The following is a 17,458-nucleotide window of genomic DNA, read 5'->3' on the forward strand; positions in this document are numbered from 1 at the left end:
AAACTTTTTCTATTGGCTAAATCCAAAAAATGTGAGATAATTCCTTCTCACTATAGTTTGCTGGAATTTTTGCCCATTCCTCGTGGACAGACTTGCGTAGAACTGAGTCAGAACTGTAAGCCGCCTTGTTCGCATACATTTTCTGCCCAGAAAGGTTCTGCGACACCAGGGTTTTGAGGTGGTCACCCCAAAACAGTGACTTTGTTGTCTTTAAGCCTCTTTGGTGCTTGTCTAGTTGGAAGATGGATTTGCACTGATCATGTAACTTCCTGGGTGATGCATTTCTTGAGATGCTGCCCTAACTTTTTCACATATTTCCTCACTGCACCATGTTTTTTGTAAAGTGCACCAATCCCTCCTGCAACCATGACGGTGCTACCCCTGTGCTGCACAGTTGGGATGGCGTTCCCAGGCTGAGCATCCTCTCCATTTTTCCTCCCAAAGTAACAGTGGTCATTATGGCCAAACAGTTCAATTTGAGACTACAGAATGTGTCCCATTTGCAATCTGCAGTCAGACTTTTACATTCAGAATGATGGCTTCTTCCTCACTGAGTGGCTTTAGATTGGATGATAATGTGCGCATTAATAATTTATGCTAATTTTTGGTCTATAAGTGAACCAAAATACGTTCATCTCTGCGTCAGAATGGTACAAAGACTCAACAATCCCATGGCATTTATGTTTACATGTATAAACACGTAAATATATCTCTATTCACATATGTAACCAAAGATGAACCAGAATTGTGTAATGTGATAATCACAATTCTCTTCTTATCTTGGCTGATTTTTTTTTCTTTCTTTCTCTCATAATTCTGGAATTCAGAAAATAAAAATTGTCTTTTAATCCTAACTGAGCTAAAACATGAAAACGTGAGCCTGATTCATTGTCAGATGGTGACAAAAGGAGGTTGTGAGACTTTTTATAAAGTGTTTGGGGACATCTGGTTTCAGATATATAATTGTGCAATAGTTTATTTATATTGGTTAGTTATTGGGAGTAACACAACTGTAGATGAATGGAGGGAGGCTCACATCTGGATTTTTTCGTTTAACAAGGAAAACTGTCAAACTGAAAGTCTGACATTTCATTAATATCGATACTTGGAAATCAGTTAAAAAAATGTCTCAATCCAATTCTTTGGATTGGATCGGGAAGGTGATTGACCTGCAGTTAAATTGGCGTCCAGGTTAACCCACATGCTTCCAGTTAATGAAGATATATATTTAAATTTTGATTAAAATTTCCATATACTTATTTTTATTCAAATAATTTGACACATATATTCAATTGAAGATGTTTGTATTTTTTTCTTTTTGTTTTAATGAAGAGATACGTAATGACTTTAAGACGTTATTCGACGGGCTGCGTCACTTTTAGCAGGACAAATATACTTGGCTCTTTGACTCGCAGCGCGTCAAAACGGTTATGCTCTGTTACATAAAATGAATCACTTTTGCTGCAGCGTGTGCCACAGAGTTTGCATTGATTCTCTTACCCACGTATTTAAACAAAACTGTGCTTATGTTTTCTTTTTTTTCTTTTTCATCTGAGCCAATAAGCAGGTCACACACTCTACAACTAACAAACGAACACCCTGTCCTTCCATCGGTGTGGTCCCACAGGCTTCTATTTCTTCTTTGAAGTCGGAAAATCTCCAACCAGAAGTCACTTGTTAGGTGAACAAAGATGGCAAACAAATTTAAATGAAGGCCATGGACCTACATGAAGGTTTACGACTCGCCGGCCCCTCCCAGATAAACAAGAATGGCCTGACCTGTTTGTTGTGGGGATGATTTAACGCACTTACTTTTGGGAATGTAGGCAGACACACACAGAGGAAGGCTTATAACATCTATGCCACATTTCCAAGCATGATTATTCTTAATAATAGGCTCCTTGTACTTTTAGCTGAGGTTTGGTGTGGAGGGTGGTCATGGGACTCCCCAATGTGATGGCAATGCACTAATCTGCCTTGTATGGCCCCCTTCACATGTGTTCACACCATTGTTTCCACAGTCTAAACAGGGAGCGCAATGTTACCCAGGGGAATTGTAAAAGGGCTGGGTAGAAATCCCTCCATTAATTTCCAGTCTTATTTAGAATCACCAGTCTAACGCTGGTTTTCAGATGATTAGTTTAATCGCCCTCTTCGTTTCTGCTGCAACACAATAACAAACATGTACCTATCAAAAAAACACAAAGGAGGAAAGAGCTGGAAATTCATAGAATATTTGCATCTTACACAAAAACTGGCTCTGTTCACTGTCAGTGAAAGAGTCTCATCTCAGCTTTTTCAAAGTGAGAGAAGTGCTGCAGAGACTAGAGTTCACCACAAAGGTTGCCTCAGGTTGCAGCTGTAGAACAGCAGAGTACACTGTAATGAAATGAAATGTTTCTTTCATTATTTACTAGAGCAAATCTCTTAAGTGAAAACAGATGACTACAGAAAAAAAATCTAAAAATTGTGACAAAATGGAAAAAAAACTTTAAAAAATATAAAAATAATAAAAGTGTACAACTGTAATTCCCTTTTCTGTGTCTTTTCCAGAGGATTTTTAGCTGCTTTTTCATTAATTTCTGCCCCATTGTTCTACCTGACCAGGACTGCTCATTTTGTAGAGTGTACTTAAAAATGACCGAACAAGTGGAAGACAAAAGACCCAAGAGAGAGGGGGTGGGAGACGGAGGGCACTATGCTTCAGCTGGGCATTTCCTATAATACTTTATTTCTATACTTTACAGACTCAGAGTTAGGTGACTGAACAATGGAAGTGAATAGATTAATTAATCTCTGCATGAGAACTCTTAGCATAATTGACAATTGCCAAGGTTGGCAGAACCAGATCTCAGAACTCAAATATATTTTTACCTTTCACTATTTTTGTGAAGAAAAACCACATCAACATTCTAGTGTACTATTAGTTTTGTAATCAACTGCAATAATTGTTACATTGCTGTTTTAAATATATCCTCCTGACTACCAGGAAAAAAAAATATTGTCCAATCACCATTTTTTTTAAATCCCACAGTCTTTGTAAGGTAATAAAAGGTTTTATGTACTTACTTTGTCTCTTCCCATAAAATGTGTTATTACTGATAAATGCCATTTTTATGAATTAGAAAAAGGTACGTACAAAAGTCCCACCCCTTCACATGTGGTATCATTGAAAAGCCCCAAATGTCCTCTCCAGATACCAAAAGGAATTAATTCAGTAGAATGCAGGGGGTGGGAGATATTCAAGTTTAGAAATGTCCTCTACAGAGGACAAAAATGAACTACTGGTAGTCAGGAGGATATTAAGCATAGTCTTTCGATTTTAAGAGTAAATGTCATTACAAGGTTATTATATTGTGAGAATCCCTAGTTCAGTGTGTGAAATAATATCACATTGGCTTTAGCAACAAGATAATATGTCATGAGAATACAGGATCCATATCGGAATATGTGCGTGTGTAAGGCCTGGGAGCTGTTTTCTCCCTCAAACCGATTGGTGCTGTAATTTATTACCCGGTACACACGTGGGAATAGTATTACAGCGCCACAAGATAAACAACTACTCCACTTCAACGCATATCTCGCGAGACGAAGAAGCTCCCTCAGTGCTCCCCTATTGTGAGAGTTTTCCAAATCTCGCGTTACCTCTGAAGTTTCCCACGCCTGTTGTTGTGGCGTCTCTGCCCTTTTCGCTCTCTCTCTCTCTTCAGTGTGTTGCTGTTATCCGCTGCCTCCCTCCTCCTCCCCCTCCCCCTTTTTTCTCAGTCTTCCTCACCCACCCCTTTTTCTCTCCGTCTCCGTCATCCCTACACCTCCAGTCTGCTTCTGTTGTCTCGGCGGATTGTTGGGCTGTCGGAGAGAGAAGGGATATCGCGAGTATTGGAGTTTTGGTGAGAGTTTGTGGAAGATGGCGCCTGTTGTGACAGGGTGAGTCTGAAGAATCCGGGCTGGCGGTGGGGAACTGAGTTAAGCAGAAAACAACTTACAGGGATGAAATGGCTCAGTTTTATGTGCATGCCTTGTTGCTTGTATTTTGTGAATTGTTTTTCTGATGAGTTGGGTGTTTAAAAAGTCTGCATGTGTTCGAGCGAGGGTGTTTTCCCCCTCTTTGAGCAGTTGCGGGTACTTGCCTGAGCTGACTGTTGTTACCGCGGTGTTTGGCGAGCTAGCCCCCCGCTTAGCGTCACTTCACCCCCGGTGGTCTTTTCTGCCAGACAACGGAGGGCTGTTAGCAGGCTTGCTAGCCCGTGGGGCTAGGCACAGCCAGAACGAGCGTGTGTTTTTAGAACAATTCAACACCAACACCCCACCTCCTTTCTGACACAGTTTAACGGGGAAGGAAATTTTTCAGCACTTGTATTTGTTTTCGAAGCGTGCTCAGCAGCTAGCCGGGCAGTACGGTTACGAATTGGCTAGCTGTCCGATAACGGACGCTTACTGAAACACGTTGCTGCTTTGTGGTCTGTGTGTCCTCTTGGTAGTGTTTTAGACCCATTTTTGTTTATTTTTTTCACAGTGATTTAAAGTAAGATTTCCATAGCCTGGTAGCTGTGTATATTTTAGTGTGAATCTACAACACACATTGAAATCAGTTCTCTTTTAGTTTCAATTGAAAGTAGCGTCTAATTGCGATCTAAATGTAATGAAAACTATGCCTTGGTATTTCTGTACCTGCATATTCAAAGCAGATATAAGTTGAGGACAAATATGTGTAATAATCGAAGTTTTATTCGGTTTCTTATGTGCATACTGGTGTAATATCTACATTTATGCAACAGCTTTCTGAGACTCGAGGTTGTTTTTCCTGCTGCCTGTGTGTTGTAGACTGTTTACATAAAATACACAGATTCAGCAAAAGCTTGTTTAGACCCATATCAGCAATTGTTTTTTTTTTTTTTTTTACATATTCTTGCGATATTTCTTAAATAGTTATAATTTTAAGCATAGAGCATAATCTGAAAGATCACTGGGAAAAAAAAATTAAACCAAAAACATGGGATGAAAATTAGACAGTTGCTGCATTTCAAAGCTGAAATTCTGACGGTATATTCTGCTTGCTTTCTTGTACAAATGAAACATTACAGTTATGTGCCCTGAAGATAACCTATAAACTATTTACAATTTTTTAAAGTGAATTTGAACCCTGCACTGGCAATTTGAGCATATTATGACATACCAAAACAGTTGAGTGTAGGCACTGCTATTTGGAAACATTTATTACAGACTAATAAATAAATTCTGCAAACGCAGTTTCGTCGGTCCAATCTTTAACAAAAAGCCTCTGGTAGATCTCTGACGGGATTGAAAAATGGTAATGAATGATAATTCAGGGTGTGTCACTGGGGACTTTTGAAACCTTAACCTGCGGTTGCAAATAAAAAGCAGTTTTTGAGGGACGGCCAGGAGCATAAATACACCTAAGCGATTGAAGCAGCCTTGCTGTTTGGAATATACCCATAATAACATTAACAGTGATACTTCAGTAATGGCTGGTGTTACTGAAACCTGCCTTATTGAGAAGGTTAAACAAACAAGGGTTTTATAAACCATTGAGGGATATGTTGTGGACATTTTATTTACCCTTTTAGTCAGGGTAAAGCTTCTCGCTCGTGACCAGTTTTGAGAAAATTTTACTATTCTTAAACTTCTTATTTTCTCCCCTTTTTGTTTAGAGGCAAACTCTAAATTTTGAATCATATGATTTATAAATTAAAATGTAAACACTTTTTGAGAAAATCCCCAACTTCATTCTAAATAAATAAATCCCAACAAAGATTCTCAAGCTTTTTTGAGGTTAAGTTCTTATAAATCTTTCCATTAATTAATTTATTTAAAAACACATAAGTTCCTCCTGTTTTTCACAGAGTAAAGAAACAGATTAATTGTAAAATACGTGACTTGTTCACATGACTCTCGCCACAGAAAAGGTTCAGTCTTCATATGTTAGCTTGGTTTGATAAGTCTTTCCCAAACATGTCTTATGTGTCGCCCTTTACTCACACACAGTTACGATTACATTTCAAACGTCTCAATATAACGTCAGTCTTTTTCTTACTAAGCTAACCCTAACAGTGGTTAGTCGCAGCAACTGCTCTGTCTTAAATCCTGCTGCAGAAATAACTATGAAACTTATTCAAGCGACCAGTGCTGCAAGACGAGGCGCTGTTGGTGCCTCGGATGACTCTCTTTCAGTTTATTGAAGATTTCTCTGGGAAGAGTTGTTATTACTGGGTAAACCGTGCGGTTTAAAGCACAAGATTCATCACCGCGGTAGTACGTTTGCGTGAGCAAAGTACAGGTTACAGCTCTTCCATAATATCCAAGCTGTTACCAGCCAGTGTGAGGGTTCAGTCCTTGTATTTGCTTCCATAGGCGTAGAAAAGTAAACACCACATTTTCTTTGTTGACCCAATGACACCTCAACACATCCACAATGTTGCAATGGGAAAGTTTACCTTGGAAACAGATACGAGTTTGCCTTGAAACTGGAGTTTCTGAATAATAAAAATACTAAAGTTTACATTTGGACAAAATCCCTCTACATAAAATAATTTTTGTATTTTAGTAGAGTAAAATAAGGGGGAGGAATAAATAGAAATGTGCTCAAACTTATAACTGGTTTCTTTGCTGTAGCCGTCGCTTAGTGGGATAGAGTTATATTCTTTTTAAGCAGACGAAGTACTACAGTCAAAACAAAATACAGTTTTAATCTAGTGTTTACTTAGAAGAGTGACCTTGTGCAGCATAAGAAGACAAGAATTGGACACAAAATGTATATATTTTTTATTTAAAATGACATTCACATATTGACAAGTCCCCCTTTCTCCACATTGAAGAAATCATAGGCATCTCTTAATGGTTTCATCATTATTTACCCAATACTCCTGAAAAAGTAAATGGGTTTTAATTAGAGCTCCGGCTTATAGAGCTGCCAGTAACTTAGTTTGTAATCATCAGGCTTGTGATATCAACGGTATGGGCAATATAAACTTTAGGCCATGTTGAAAGTAGCCAGTTGAGTCCATTTGGGAAAAATGGCCCCCCAAAATTGTACACCCCCCCGCCCCCCTCGCATTAGTCTTATAGCTTCCAATTTTTTGGCTCTGTTGAGGCACTAATCCCCACAGACAGCTCGGTGGGTGACAGACATTTGCAGGGCTGCTTAGAGGTGTGTGTGTGTGTGGGATGGATAGGAAGGGGGTAGTTTGCTGTGCATGTTCATTTGGGGCTTTCCGGCAGAGCTGAACTGATTTTGGTCGGTGCGTTTTAGAGGGAGGAGGGGGCAGGCAAGAGGGCAGGAGGGTCAGGTCTGGGTGGCTGGCCACCTGTCCAGATGATATCAGCAGATTCGTGTGTGTTTGGCTGTTTTTTCCTGTGAATGAAGTTGGAAGGGAGTGGGGGGCGGGGTGGTGCTTGGGGTCAGCATGGAAGAACAAAATGCTGCGGTTGCCTGTTGGGCTGAGAGGGTGTAACAGAAAATTAAAACGCCATAAGGATCCTCGTAAAGTCATTGTCGGCCTCGCTCACAGCAACGGTTGGAAACACCAGACTAGACCTAATCTGTTATTGGTCTGATGTGGGGGGCGGGGGCTCCAGCAGTACTGAGTTGTTAACGTTATTACAAGTTTTTGTATACGTCGCAAAATGAATATTTGGTTTTATGTGCGTATGTTTTTCTTTAAGTGTCACTCTATTAAATTAGAGCCTGCACTGTTGGCCAGTGATTTTATGTGCACTATATTTCCTTGACATTGTTTCCTACTGAAACAGACTTCAGTTTTAAGGAAGTGTTTGGGTGTGCCAACTCGAATCGTCACGTCGATGTGGTAAATGTGAAGCGTAAACGGTGACGATGTTCAGATCCGATATATCTGCTCGCAGTCCTGACAAAGACATTTTGTGTATGCGACGTCCTACTACATCGACATAATATTTTGACAATCTTACAGATTGGACATGTGTTCTTCCACATTTTCACAGTATAATTACAATATAGCCCGATAGCATTCGTCTGTGCGTTGCTATGCATTCTTCATTTGGAAGAGCTGTGCAGAGAGCAGCTGGAATGCTGCTCACTAAATGTTATGATGTTCAAAGCAAAGTGTTAAATTAATGAAGCAGGAGAACAGCTTTTTACTGCAGTGTATGTTCGCACGCAATTGGCTGGAATTGCGTTGGAAGAGCTGAATTATCAACAAGTACTATCAAAACGTATAGCAAACATGTTAGCGGTGGCCTACTTCTTTCACAGACTGTTCATTTACCTTCACTTTAAAGCTATGGAGTTGGCACATAAATCATATTGATTGTTATTGAAGGATTGAAGTGGGAAATGCCTGTTTTTAAATGACATCGCAAGTAGAAAAGTCCAATGATTTCTGGGAATTACAACAGGAAAGTGTGCGAGTATTTAGAAGAGTCATGTGGCTAACCGAGTAATATTTGACACAGTGTGTGCAGGATTAAAGAGACTGCTTAAAATCAGATCTTTCTGGGTTTAAAAAGGCAGCCTTTCATTAAATAACATAGTTCCAGCTATGAAAGACAATCACAACATGGCAGGAAGTCAAAGAGCTGCACCTGACTTTAACTTGCTAAAGGATTTTCAAGAGCATTTTGATAAATGATGTATTGAAGATCATAATTTGAGATAAATTGCCAGATTTTTTAAAGACCAAAATAAACGTAAAAAAGAATACGATAATTGGATTTTTGTGACAATTCCACGGTTTATACATTTGAAGAAAGTGTTTAAAACTATTTTTTTTACATAATTGTGCAGTCAGAAGGGTAATTTTTTGGCTCAAAATAGCAATTTTTCTTTTTTGTTGCAACATGCAGAAAAATATATCTGTTGCTGCGGCATAGAACAGGATCTTTCTCGTCTCTGAGTACCGTATTAGTCAGAGCAAATGATGTTTGTACACGTTGTCTAAACTCGCCGGATTCCCGTCCCCTGTGTGCACAACAAGCAAAAGACGAAAATGAAAATAAACGGCATCGACTTTGTGTTTTCCTTTCTGCACGTTGCTTCCTAGCGCAACTGATTGTGCAGTTGAAAGAGCGGCACTGTTCACCTGAGATGATAAAAGCATGAATCACTTATTTCAACACTGCTCTGCCTTCACTGTGCCCCTTGGGGATGAGATTCCATTTAGCTCAACCCCCCCACCCCCACTACACACACGCGCGCGCACGCACACACACACACACACGCACACTTTCCTCCTGCCACACATAAAAAAAGTCTTTTTCCGGCCAGAAGCCAAGAATTTGCTCTGGTGTAACGACACTAACTCAGTGTGTCTTTGCGACACAAACTCATGTTGTATTTTTTTTTATCTGATCTAGCGATTGTGAGCGGCTACACTTTAAAGCCGATATATGCGTGTGTGTGTGTGTGTGCACATGCATGCGTTCCCCAGTGTCATCTCCTCTTCCCCGCGTCCTTTTTATAAAAGGAAAGATTCAGAGAGAGCAGCAGATGTCGAAGCGCTGACCTTTATGGTGGCAAAGGCTCAGAGGAGAGTTAAAACACATGCCCACCCAGTCGACCCCCACAACTCCCCGCCAGCTCGTGTGAACACACAGTCGGCTACTTCACCTGCGGCACTGGAGGGACAGGTAAACATCTGATCTGTGCGTCACCTGAGCATCCTGCAACTCGCTCCAGACGCTGTGAAAGACTTCAAAGTGCGTGTGGCATGTGGGGTTGGGAACCAGTGCAAAAATCACAAGTAAAAACCACAGGCAAAGCAAATTCGCCGTGACAACATTGGGGAGGGGGGATTTATTTAGTTCATACAGTGGGCCATTGTTTTAGGAGTTCGTACATATCTATTACTTCACATGACTGAACCCCCCCGCCCCCCTCTTTCTCACCTCCCTGAGGCCCGTGGTTTCGTTCAGGTTTCAGATTCGACTTGTTTGGTCAAGTGAGGAAGGGCCTGTTAAAGCACCACACACCCAAGTTGAGTCAGTGTCTTTTATTTTCTGGTTTCCCTGCTACAGCTGTTTGTCTCAGGAGGAACAGCCACCCGAGCTTCCTTTAGGGGATGGATAAAGTATTTATCCATGTATCCATCTCGGAGACACCCCAGGCGGATAGAAGTGCGCATTTTTGTGTAATTTGCGTTGGATCCTTGCCAGCTTGGCACTCCTTTAGCCATCTGCTTAAGTGCACACCCAAACAGACATTGTGACGTAGTACGGCGCGTACCTGCACTTTTACTATTCTACTTGTTGATGCCGCATTTCCATGCATCCAGAGAAGCGTGGAAGCCTTCTGTAGCGGTAGGAGTTTCTCTGTTTTTCTTTTTTTTTTTTTTCTTTTTTCTTTTTGTCGATGTTTTAAGAATTTTTTATTTTTTGGTTGAGGCGTTGCATGTTTGGACTATTATTCCCTTTTTTTTTGGATGCAGCTGGAAAAATTTTGACTCTTACTTTTTATTTTGGGAATGTTGTTATGATGCGTAACCAAGGAAGGTATTGTTTTTACAACTGGTAGCAGCTGATTAGCATCTCTGAAGCTCAAATAATACCTGAACTACAACTCCCAATGCTCCAGGAGTTGAAGCGGAGGCTTCATGGATGCATCGCAGAGCGAGAAGGAGGACGTTGAAGCCATATCGGTCGGTCATTGATCATATCCCAGACTCCAACGTCTCTCAGCCGGCCTCCTATTCATACGGCTAGACAGAGATTTAAAGAGGAGCGGCAAAAGCAAATGGAGTGCATTAGCAATGGTTGCCAACAACTTATGGTGTCATCTTGGACATGTTGCTGTCTCTGCTGCCTGGATACTGAGCTGTTAGCATGTCATAACATTAATCATCATCAACATCAAGTTTCATCATTAGTTTATTTGTGTTGCACATTTCAGCAACAAGGCAGTTCACAGTGCTTTTACATAATAAACATTACATTACATTGTAGTGGCAAATTAAAAAATATGACATTTAATTTCCCTTTGGGATAAATAAAGTAGTATTGAATTTAATTAAAAACCTTCTGATTAATTGTTCTGTTGTGGTAGTTGCGCAAGAACAAAGTCACTTTTGTTTGAACACATCCTTGCCGATAAATAAAATGTATACCCCTGATTTGAAACCTGATCATGATGACGTTATGCCAGCTTTCCAAACATCCAGCTCTAGACGGCGTTAAAAACTTAGAATGTTGGTATAAATTTGCACGAAAGAGAACATTTGAGCGTCTGTGCTAAGAAGCTTTAGAGGTGTGCGGTAAGGATGGTGTTGAACAATTTAAGGCAGAGCTGAAAGACGTTGTGGCTTTTAAAAGCAGACCTGGCCTCCAGTCCTCTCTCTGTGTTGCTGTTGGCGTCTGCTTCACCGCTCGCTTTAGACAGAAAACCAACAAGTCAGCACAGTGGAAGCATTCAGCTCCGCGTTGACTCTTGTTTTGAAGTTCTTCTTTGACATTCCTACATTCAGCCTCAGCTTCCAGCAGCGTTTCCTCACGCGGTAATGGCCGCGGACCTCCCCGTTCCCCGTCCTCCACTCCTTTGCTGTTTTACAGTGATTAGTCTCACCAGGGTGGATGGGACTTTCTACTCTGTCAGCAGTTTTTGCCCCCGCCATCCCTCCGCATTCAGGATGTTTCATTCACAAAACTCGTCTGGCTCAGCTGGCTTTCACCCTCACCTCCCCTGACTTTTCTCTTACCTGCTTCCTATGTTGGCGCTGCTGAGACGAAGAGGGGAAAAACAGCTGGAAGAAGAAGAAGTGTGTGATTATTATCTATTTTATCAAACACGTCCAGGAAAGCATACTCTCTTCCTGCCTGTTGAACATTGCATCATTTTCAGTCTAGCTCCATCTAGATCGTGACGCTTTTGTTCGCGTCCTAATGTCGGCAGACAATAGCACGGGCCCTGTTCAATCATTCAGAGAAAGATGCTAAATATACACAGGATCTCCCGTGTTGGGAAAACCCCTGACAACACCACCTCGGAGCTGCAAGCAACTGCCACTATTGCTGCACAAGATAAGAGGGGAGGGCCGAAGCAGTAAGCCAGCAAATGCTGAATCTTACGCAAACAAGGTTTATTGCCCCCGGGGCAGTTGGTGGCATCGTGTGTTTGTTGATGGCCACGATGCTGACCCACACCTGATCTATTTTACGGGTGATTTTTTTTTTGTGCTCCTTTTCATTTCAGTCTTTTGGGCTGATCTTGGTAACGCCCGACTGGAAACCTACACAAAAGTAATCAAACCCCTTCAGATTTCACACAAAATTTCATCAGTTTTTTTGGGGGGTTGGGGGGGATAGGTAAAAGACCAAAGCAAAGTAGTAAAAAAAAAAAGAAAATAATTGTGGTTTATTTTAGTCTGACGTGGAAGAAAATTGACTACCCTGAACAGACAAGATGCATGGTAAAAACATATTGATGGCAGCATTATGCTGTGGGGGAGATTATAATTTTTTTCTCAGCAGAGAAGGTGATGATCTTTATTGATGCGTTCATGGAACAAGCATGCTAAAAATAACATCTCCGATAATACTGTCAATTTAATTGAAATCTATCGAGACAACGATAAATGAAAATTCTTCGCGATTGATAAGCGATGCGATAAAAGCCCACACCTATTGCAAACAATACTGCTTTTATTCTTCCAGCTACAAAAGCACTTAACACTTTGCAGTTTATCTGTAAAGAAAAAAGTTTCCCAACACTGTATCTTTTGTTTCCTTGCCAATAATCCAGTAGTTTGCGTTGAACAATCACACAACCTCCCAATAAAATGACTCTGTAGCTATAAAACGTTGTGCTAACCAGGTCAAATCCAGCTTTTTTTGCAGCGCTGCTGCTTATTTTCCTAGTATGATATTCTCTAAAATAGCAGTGCACTTTTTTTTTTTCTAGCTCAAAAATCATATTTCAGCCTGTGACTTCTGCGAGCCCGCCTCCATTGAGACCGCTGCTGGCATCGGTCCAGGCAAGTGATGGCAGCCCTGGGGGAGATTAGCGAGCCTGCGTTCTCCTTTCTCCTCTGTAAAAGTAAGAGCGCAACAAGGGGAGTTATCAAGTGTCATGAAAATGCTGCAGGAGGAAAAAAAAAAAATAAAAGAACAGAAGGAAAGGAGGCTGAGATTCCAGGAAGGGAAAGCTGTTATCTGCAAAATGTTTTCTTCGCATTGTCTTGCTTGTTTAACCGAGGCCGGCGGAGACTTTTGACTGAAGAATCCGCCTGGTGGCATTCCTGTGGCTGTTGACGTCAGGAGGGTTTCTGGCCTTTCGCTGCAGAATCACAATGAAAGCAGTGGACGTGTGTGCTGTTCTGTAAAAATGTCTGATTGTGGTTGAGCAAACAATGCCCTTTTCTTCCCTATTTTTTTATTTTTTTTACTTAATGAGAGGGTTTGTTTATGTTGTGGTTGATCGTCTTGCACTTGCGGCCGCGGCCTGATGCTGCCGTCTACTGTTTCAGAGGGTTTCGAAGCGCTGCTGGGGGAATGTATGTGGGGTTTCAGATGAGCTCATGGAAGGAAGCTGACCTGGTTTAGAATCCTCTGGTTTTTCCCAAAGAAGCCATCCAAAGAATGAACAAGATATTGCTTTTGCTCGCGCCACTGTTGCTCATTCGAAACGTCTGCATCAAACCTGCGTAGATGTGGGGGAACATTTCTGAATCGGCTCACGTAACCTCGTTTTTTTTTTGTTTTGTTTGTTTTGTTTTTCTCCCTTCTTCAAAGATAGCGCAGTTTGAAGAGAAACAAGCAGCAAGAACAACATCCTCCTACCCCATCATGAAACCAGACAGTCGCCTTGAGCCGACATACTCATTGCTAAACTGCACATATACACAAAAACACAGTGCGGTCTAACATTTGGTTTGGTTTGCTTCGGATCGTCTCTCAGCATGTGGGCTAAAGGTCACTCCCGTTCTCTGACTCTGCCAGGAATTTTTATTTTCTTTTTTTTTCTCTCTCTCCCGGTTCCCCCCTCCTCTCTCTCTCTCTCTCTCTCTCTCTCTCTCTCTCTCTCTCTCTCTCCCCTTCTTGCTCTTTCTCATCTCTCTCTTGACTGCAGTTCAGTCAGTGCCTTTGTGGCAAGGGCAGGGCAAGACCGTGGTCACTTTGATAAATGCCCAGAAACTGCGACTAAATTTAGGCTCTCGCTGTCCTGGAGAGCTGCAACAGTGTTAAATCATTTCAGATATTTGGCAGAATAAGCAGAAATGTTGGATGCCGTTTCATTTTTGCAATTAATCTGCTTAAACCTGCACTGGAAGCCCAATGCTTGAATTAAAAAAATGAAAACATTTACTCTGTAATAAAAGTGCAACAAATTGCAATTTATTAATTCTGTTTTTGTTCAAAGCTAACTTTTGTACGGAAATCAATACAGAATTTTGGTATTTGTATCTATTGTAACATAAACTTCAGTAGAATATTGCTCTTTCTTAATGCTCTTGGGCCGCATTAAGAAAGCCAGATTTACAGCCAGTCAGTGCAAAGAAAAACAAATATTGCTCCTGGATTGGCTGCTTTGAGGTTATATGTTTCTTAAGCCAGCTGGTTTGCAGTGTGCAGCAGCAGGTATGGGAGAGGTTGTCTGCTTTGTTATGCTATATTACTTAGTGAAAACTCCTGTCGCTCCGGTACTTTCTGACATTTAAATCTGTTTGACGTTTGGATCTGGGTTTTTTCGACTGACAAACGGTTTAGTATCTGATTAATTTAATCCTTTCTCCATTCAGGTTTCTTGTTTTTTCAAGATATATCTGTCATGTTTTACTATTTAACTTTGAGACGTGTTACAATAAGTGTTACTTATATATAAGAAATGTGTTCCTTGATTTTTCCTACTCAATAGAAATGGAATCAGTTAAGGGCTGAAACGATTAATCGTTTGTTGAAAGAATCGGCAACTGATTCAGTCATCGATTAATCGTTTTCTGGAGTGTACAGACTCAAAAACAGGTCATTTGCATAAAAAACAACACAGTGAGAATAGTAATTGAGCCAGAACTGTACAAAAAGTAGTATATAGATTTTACGTTTAAGACAAAAAAGTTTGTAAATATTTTTTAAGCTAAAGATGCATCTTTCACTATAAGTGATCAAGCTAAAGCTAAATAAATGCTGTTCTTGCATTTTTTTTTAAAAAACAATGTTGTTAAAAAAATAATTTATTTGCATATTTTAATGTATTTCTAATATTGTACCAAAAGGTTTAAATGATTAAATAAAATCCCTGCAGAATGTGCCAATCTTTATCCAATTATTTGTCAGAATAACCAATTACTAAAACAATTGTCGGTTGTAGGCCTAGGATCAACATCTTTTTCTAATCACTAAACCACCTCCTCTTTCCTTTCTTACACCTGCACATGTATTATTATTATCCCCGAGTAGATCCTGAATGTAGATCCCTGAGCAGATCCACTACCCGCCTGCCGCACCAAAGACCGTTTTCTTCCCAACCAGGAGCCGCCGTGGTACTGTTGTGGTTGACGCAGCGTCCTCATTTCCCCCTGGGTTGGTTCTTGTTTAGAAGTGAGTCATCAACTCTGTAGAGAGTGAGTGGCGGGGGTGAGGGCGGTGGTGGAATGAGGAGGGAGGGGAGGGGGTTCATTCAAGGTTCAGATCTCCGTTGTGTCGTTTCATGTCATCTCTTTCCTCTCAACCCTCCTTCCCGTCCCAGTCCAGTATTGGTTTGCAGTCTGTCTCTTGATCATCAGCATCTGATTCTGTGCGGTTAGTTTGTGTGTGGTGTGACATGTTTTTTTTTTTTGTTCTTTTTTTTTCTCCCTGCGGCTTCTGATACTTTCAGTGTGTAAATATGGCTTATTTTTCGGTTCAGATATTTTGCATATCAGCATCATCTGGTTTTCATCAGGTTTTAAAATTAGCAGTGTTCCTAGGCAGTCTGGAAACGAATGAAATCTGGTCGAGCTGTTTTTCCAGATAAGTATGAAAAACATAGCTGCTCAGGAAAAATATTTCCTTATACCGCAGAAGTGTCCTTCCCTCCATCATTCCTTCCTCACGTTCTCTTTGCCCTTCCTTCCCTGTAGCTGTAAAGGTGTAACCTGAAATGTTAGACTTGTGTAAACCTTGTAACATCCCCTTCAGGGGAGTTTTGATTCTGTTCATTAAATTAATATTTTATTATGATTGTGCTATGGCAACAACATGATTTATATTTTTATCCTCCTTTGGTAATAGATTATTTGAGTATACAGAGTAATTATTGTTCAACTTAACAATTGTTGGTTGTCACGGTCGGTCCTGAGGCAGCAAAACGAGTCCAAGAAATCCACTCTGTCTTAACAATTTTGCATCGTAGTTGGAGTAAGGTATTAATATTTTGTCTAGTTTTCGCTGTAGAGCGCACTTTATGAAGGACATTCAAAAACATTTTATACATTTTTGAGAATGTAAGAAATGGCTTGTTCTTTTCAGAAAAAATACTTTTGATGGAGACTGTAAACGAAGGAAAAGTCTCCAGTTGCTTTTATCTTCTCTTAGGGTTACATGATCTAATCTCTGGGTAAACGACAAGATGAGAGGTTTAAATGTTTTATGTAATTTGCCGTTTCAGATGCAACTCAAAAATGTTTGGAAAGTGCTCTTCTAAAGCAAAAATGTTCAGCAGAAGTTACTTTTGAAGATCAATACTGTTGACTTTCAAACACTTTTGAATTCTCTATATTAGAAAACTCCCAAAAAGTCTACTTTTATAAATGTCCTTCTTTCCCCCTTTTTTTGGCTCTGCTCTGATCCTTATTGCTCTTTTTAGAGAGTGCGTACCATATTTTTTATGATCTCCACTTTCCTCTGCTTTTTATTGTGGGTAATTTGAGAGAAACCCTTTTGGAGCCCAGGATCATGGTGGTCATTTAGTGACTTAACATTTCTTTGCTTTAACTGGATATTTTGTTAATTATACTTGGTGTACAGTTGCTTGCATAAGAGCTATCCCTCAAGACTGGACATAGTTTTGTCGAAATAAACACAATCTTTTTAGTGATAAAGTTGATATTATGCAAGAAGAAAGTTGAAAGAAGCTTTTTTTTAATGTTTGAAATTAATGAAAGATGGGAAGGTGTTGCCTAAAACAGATGCAAGTAAAGTTACACTTTTCAGCCCGACTTTAAACTAAGTCCCTGTTGGAAGAGAAGTGCCGTTACTCTGCACATTGATGCCATTGTGCTATTGATTTGTTTTTCTTTTTTTACCCAAGGCAAATCAGTTGAAAACTTCTCAACAGCACCATGACTGAATAGGAAGTGTATTTTCTGAAACCTGAGTGGAGCCTGAAGGCATGCTGCACTTTAAAATCATGCAAAACTATACATGATGATACTTGAATATAGCAGTGGCACATGGTTTAGGGCAACCAACAAGTACACCTTCTTCTGGCATACTTTGTTGCACCTGCAGACCTGTGTCGCGTATTTTAATCACACCTGTGTGATTAAGTAAGTGA

The 17,458-nt window shown here is 40.4% G+C and overlaps 1 protein-coding gene across 1 annotated transcript in view; it reads left to right on the top strand.

Moving 5' to 3' along the window:
• The first annotated feature begins 3,703 nt into the window (after positions 1-3,703).
• The window catches only part of rbpjb (recombination signal binding protein for immunoglobulin kappa J region b), a 51,219-nt gene continuing 37,464 nt past the window's right edge, over positions 3,704-17,458 (top strand). Inside the window, exon 1 of the mRNA XM_008435485.2 lies at positions 3,704-3,927. Coding sequence (XP_008433707.1) covers positions 3,908-3,927 — 20 coding nt within the window. The 5' untranslated portion in view covers positions 3,704-3,907. The remainder of the gene's footprint in view (positions 3,928-17,458) is intronic.

This window comes from Poecilia reticulata, linkage group LG18 (assembly GCF_000633615.1).
Source record: "Poecilia reticulata strain Guanapo linkage group LG18, Guppy_female_1.0+MT, whole genome shotgun sequence".
NCBI lineage: Eukaryota > Metazoa > Chordata > Actinopteri > Cyprinodontiformes > Poeciliidae > Poecilia > Poecilia reticulata.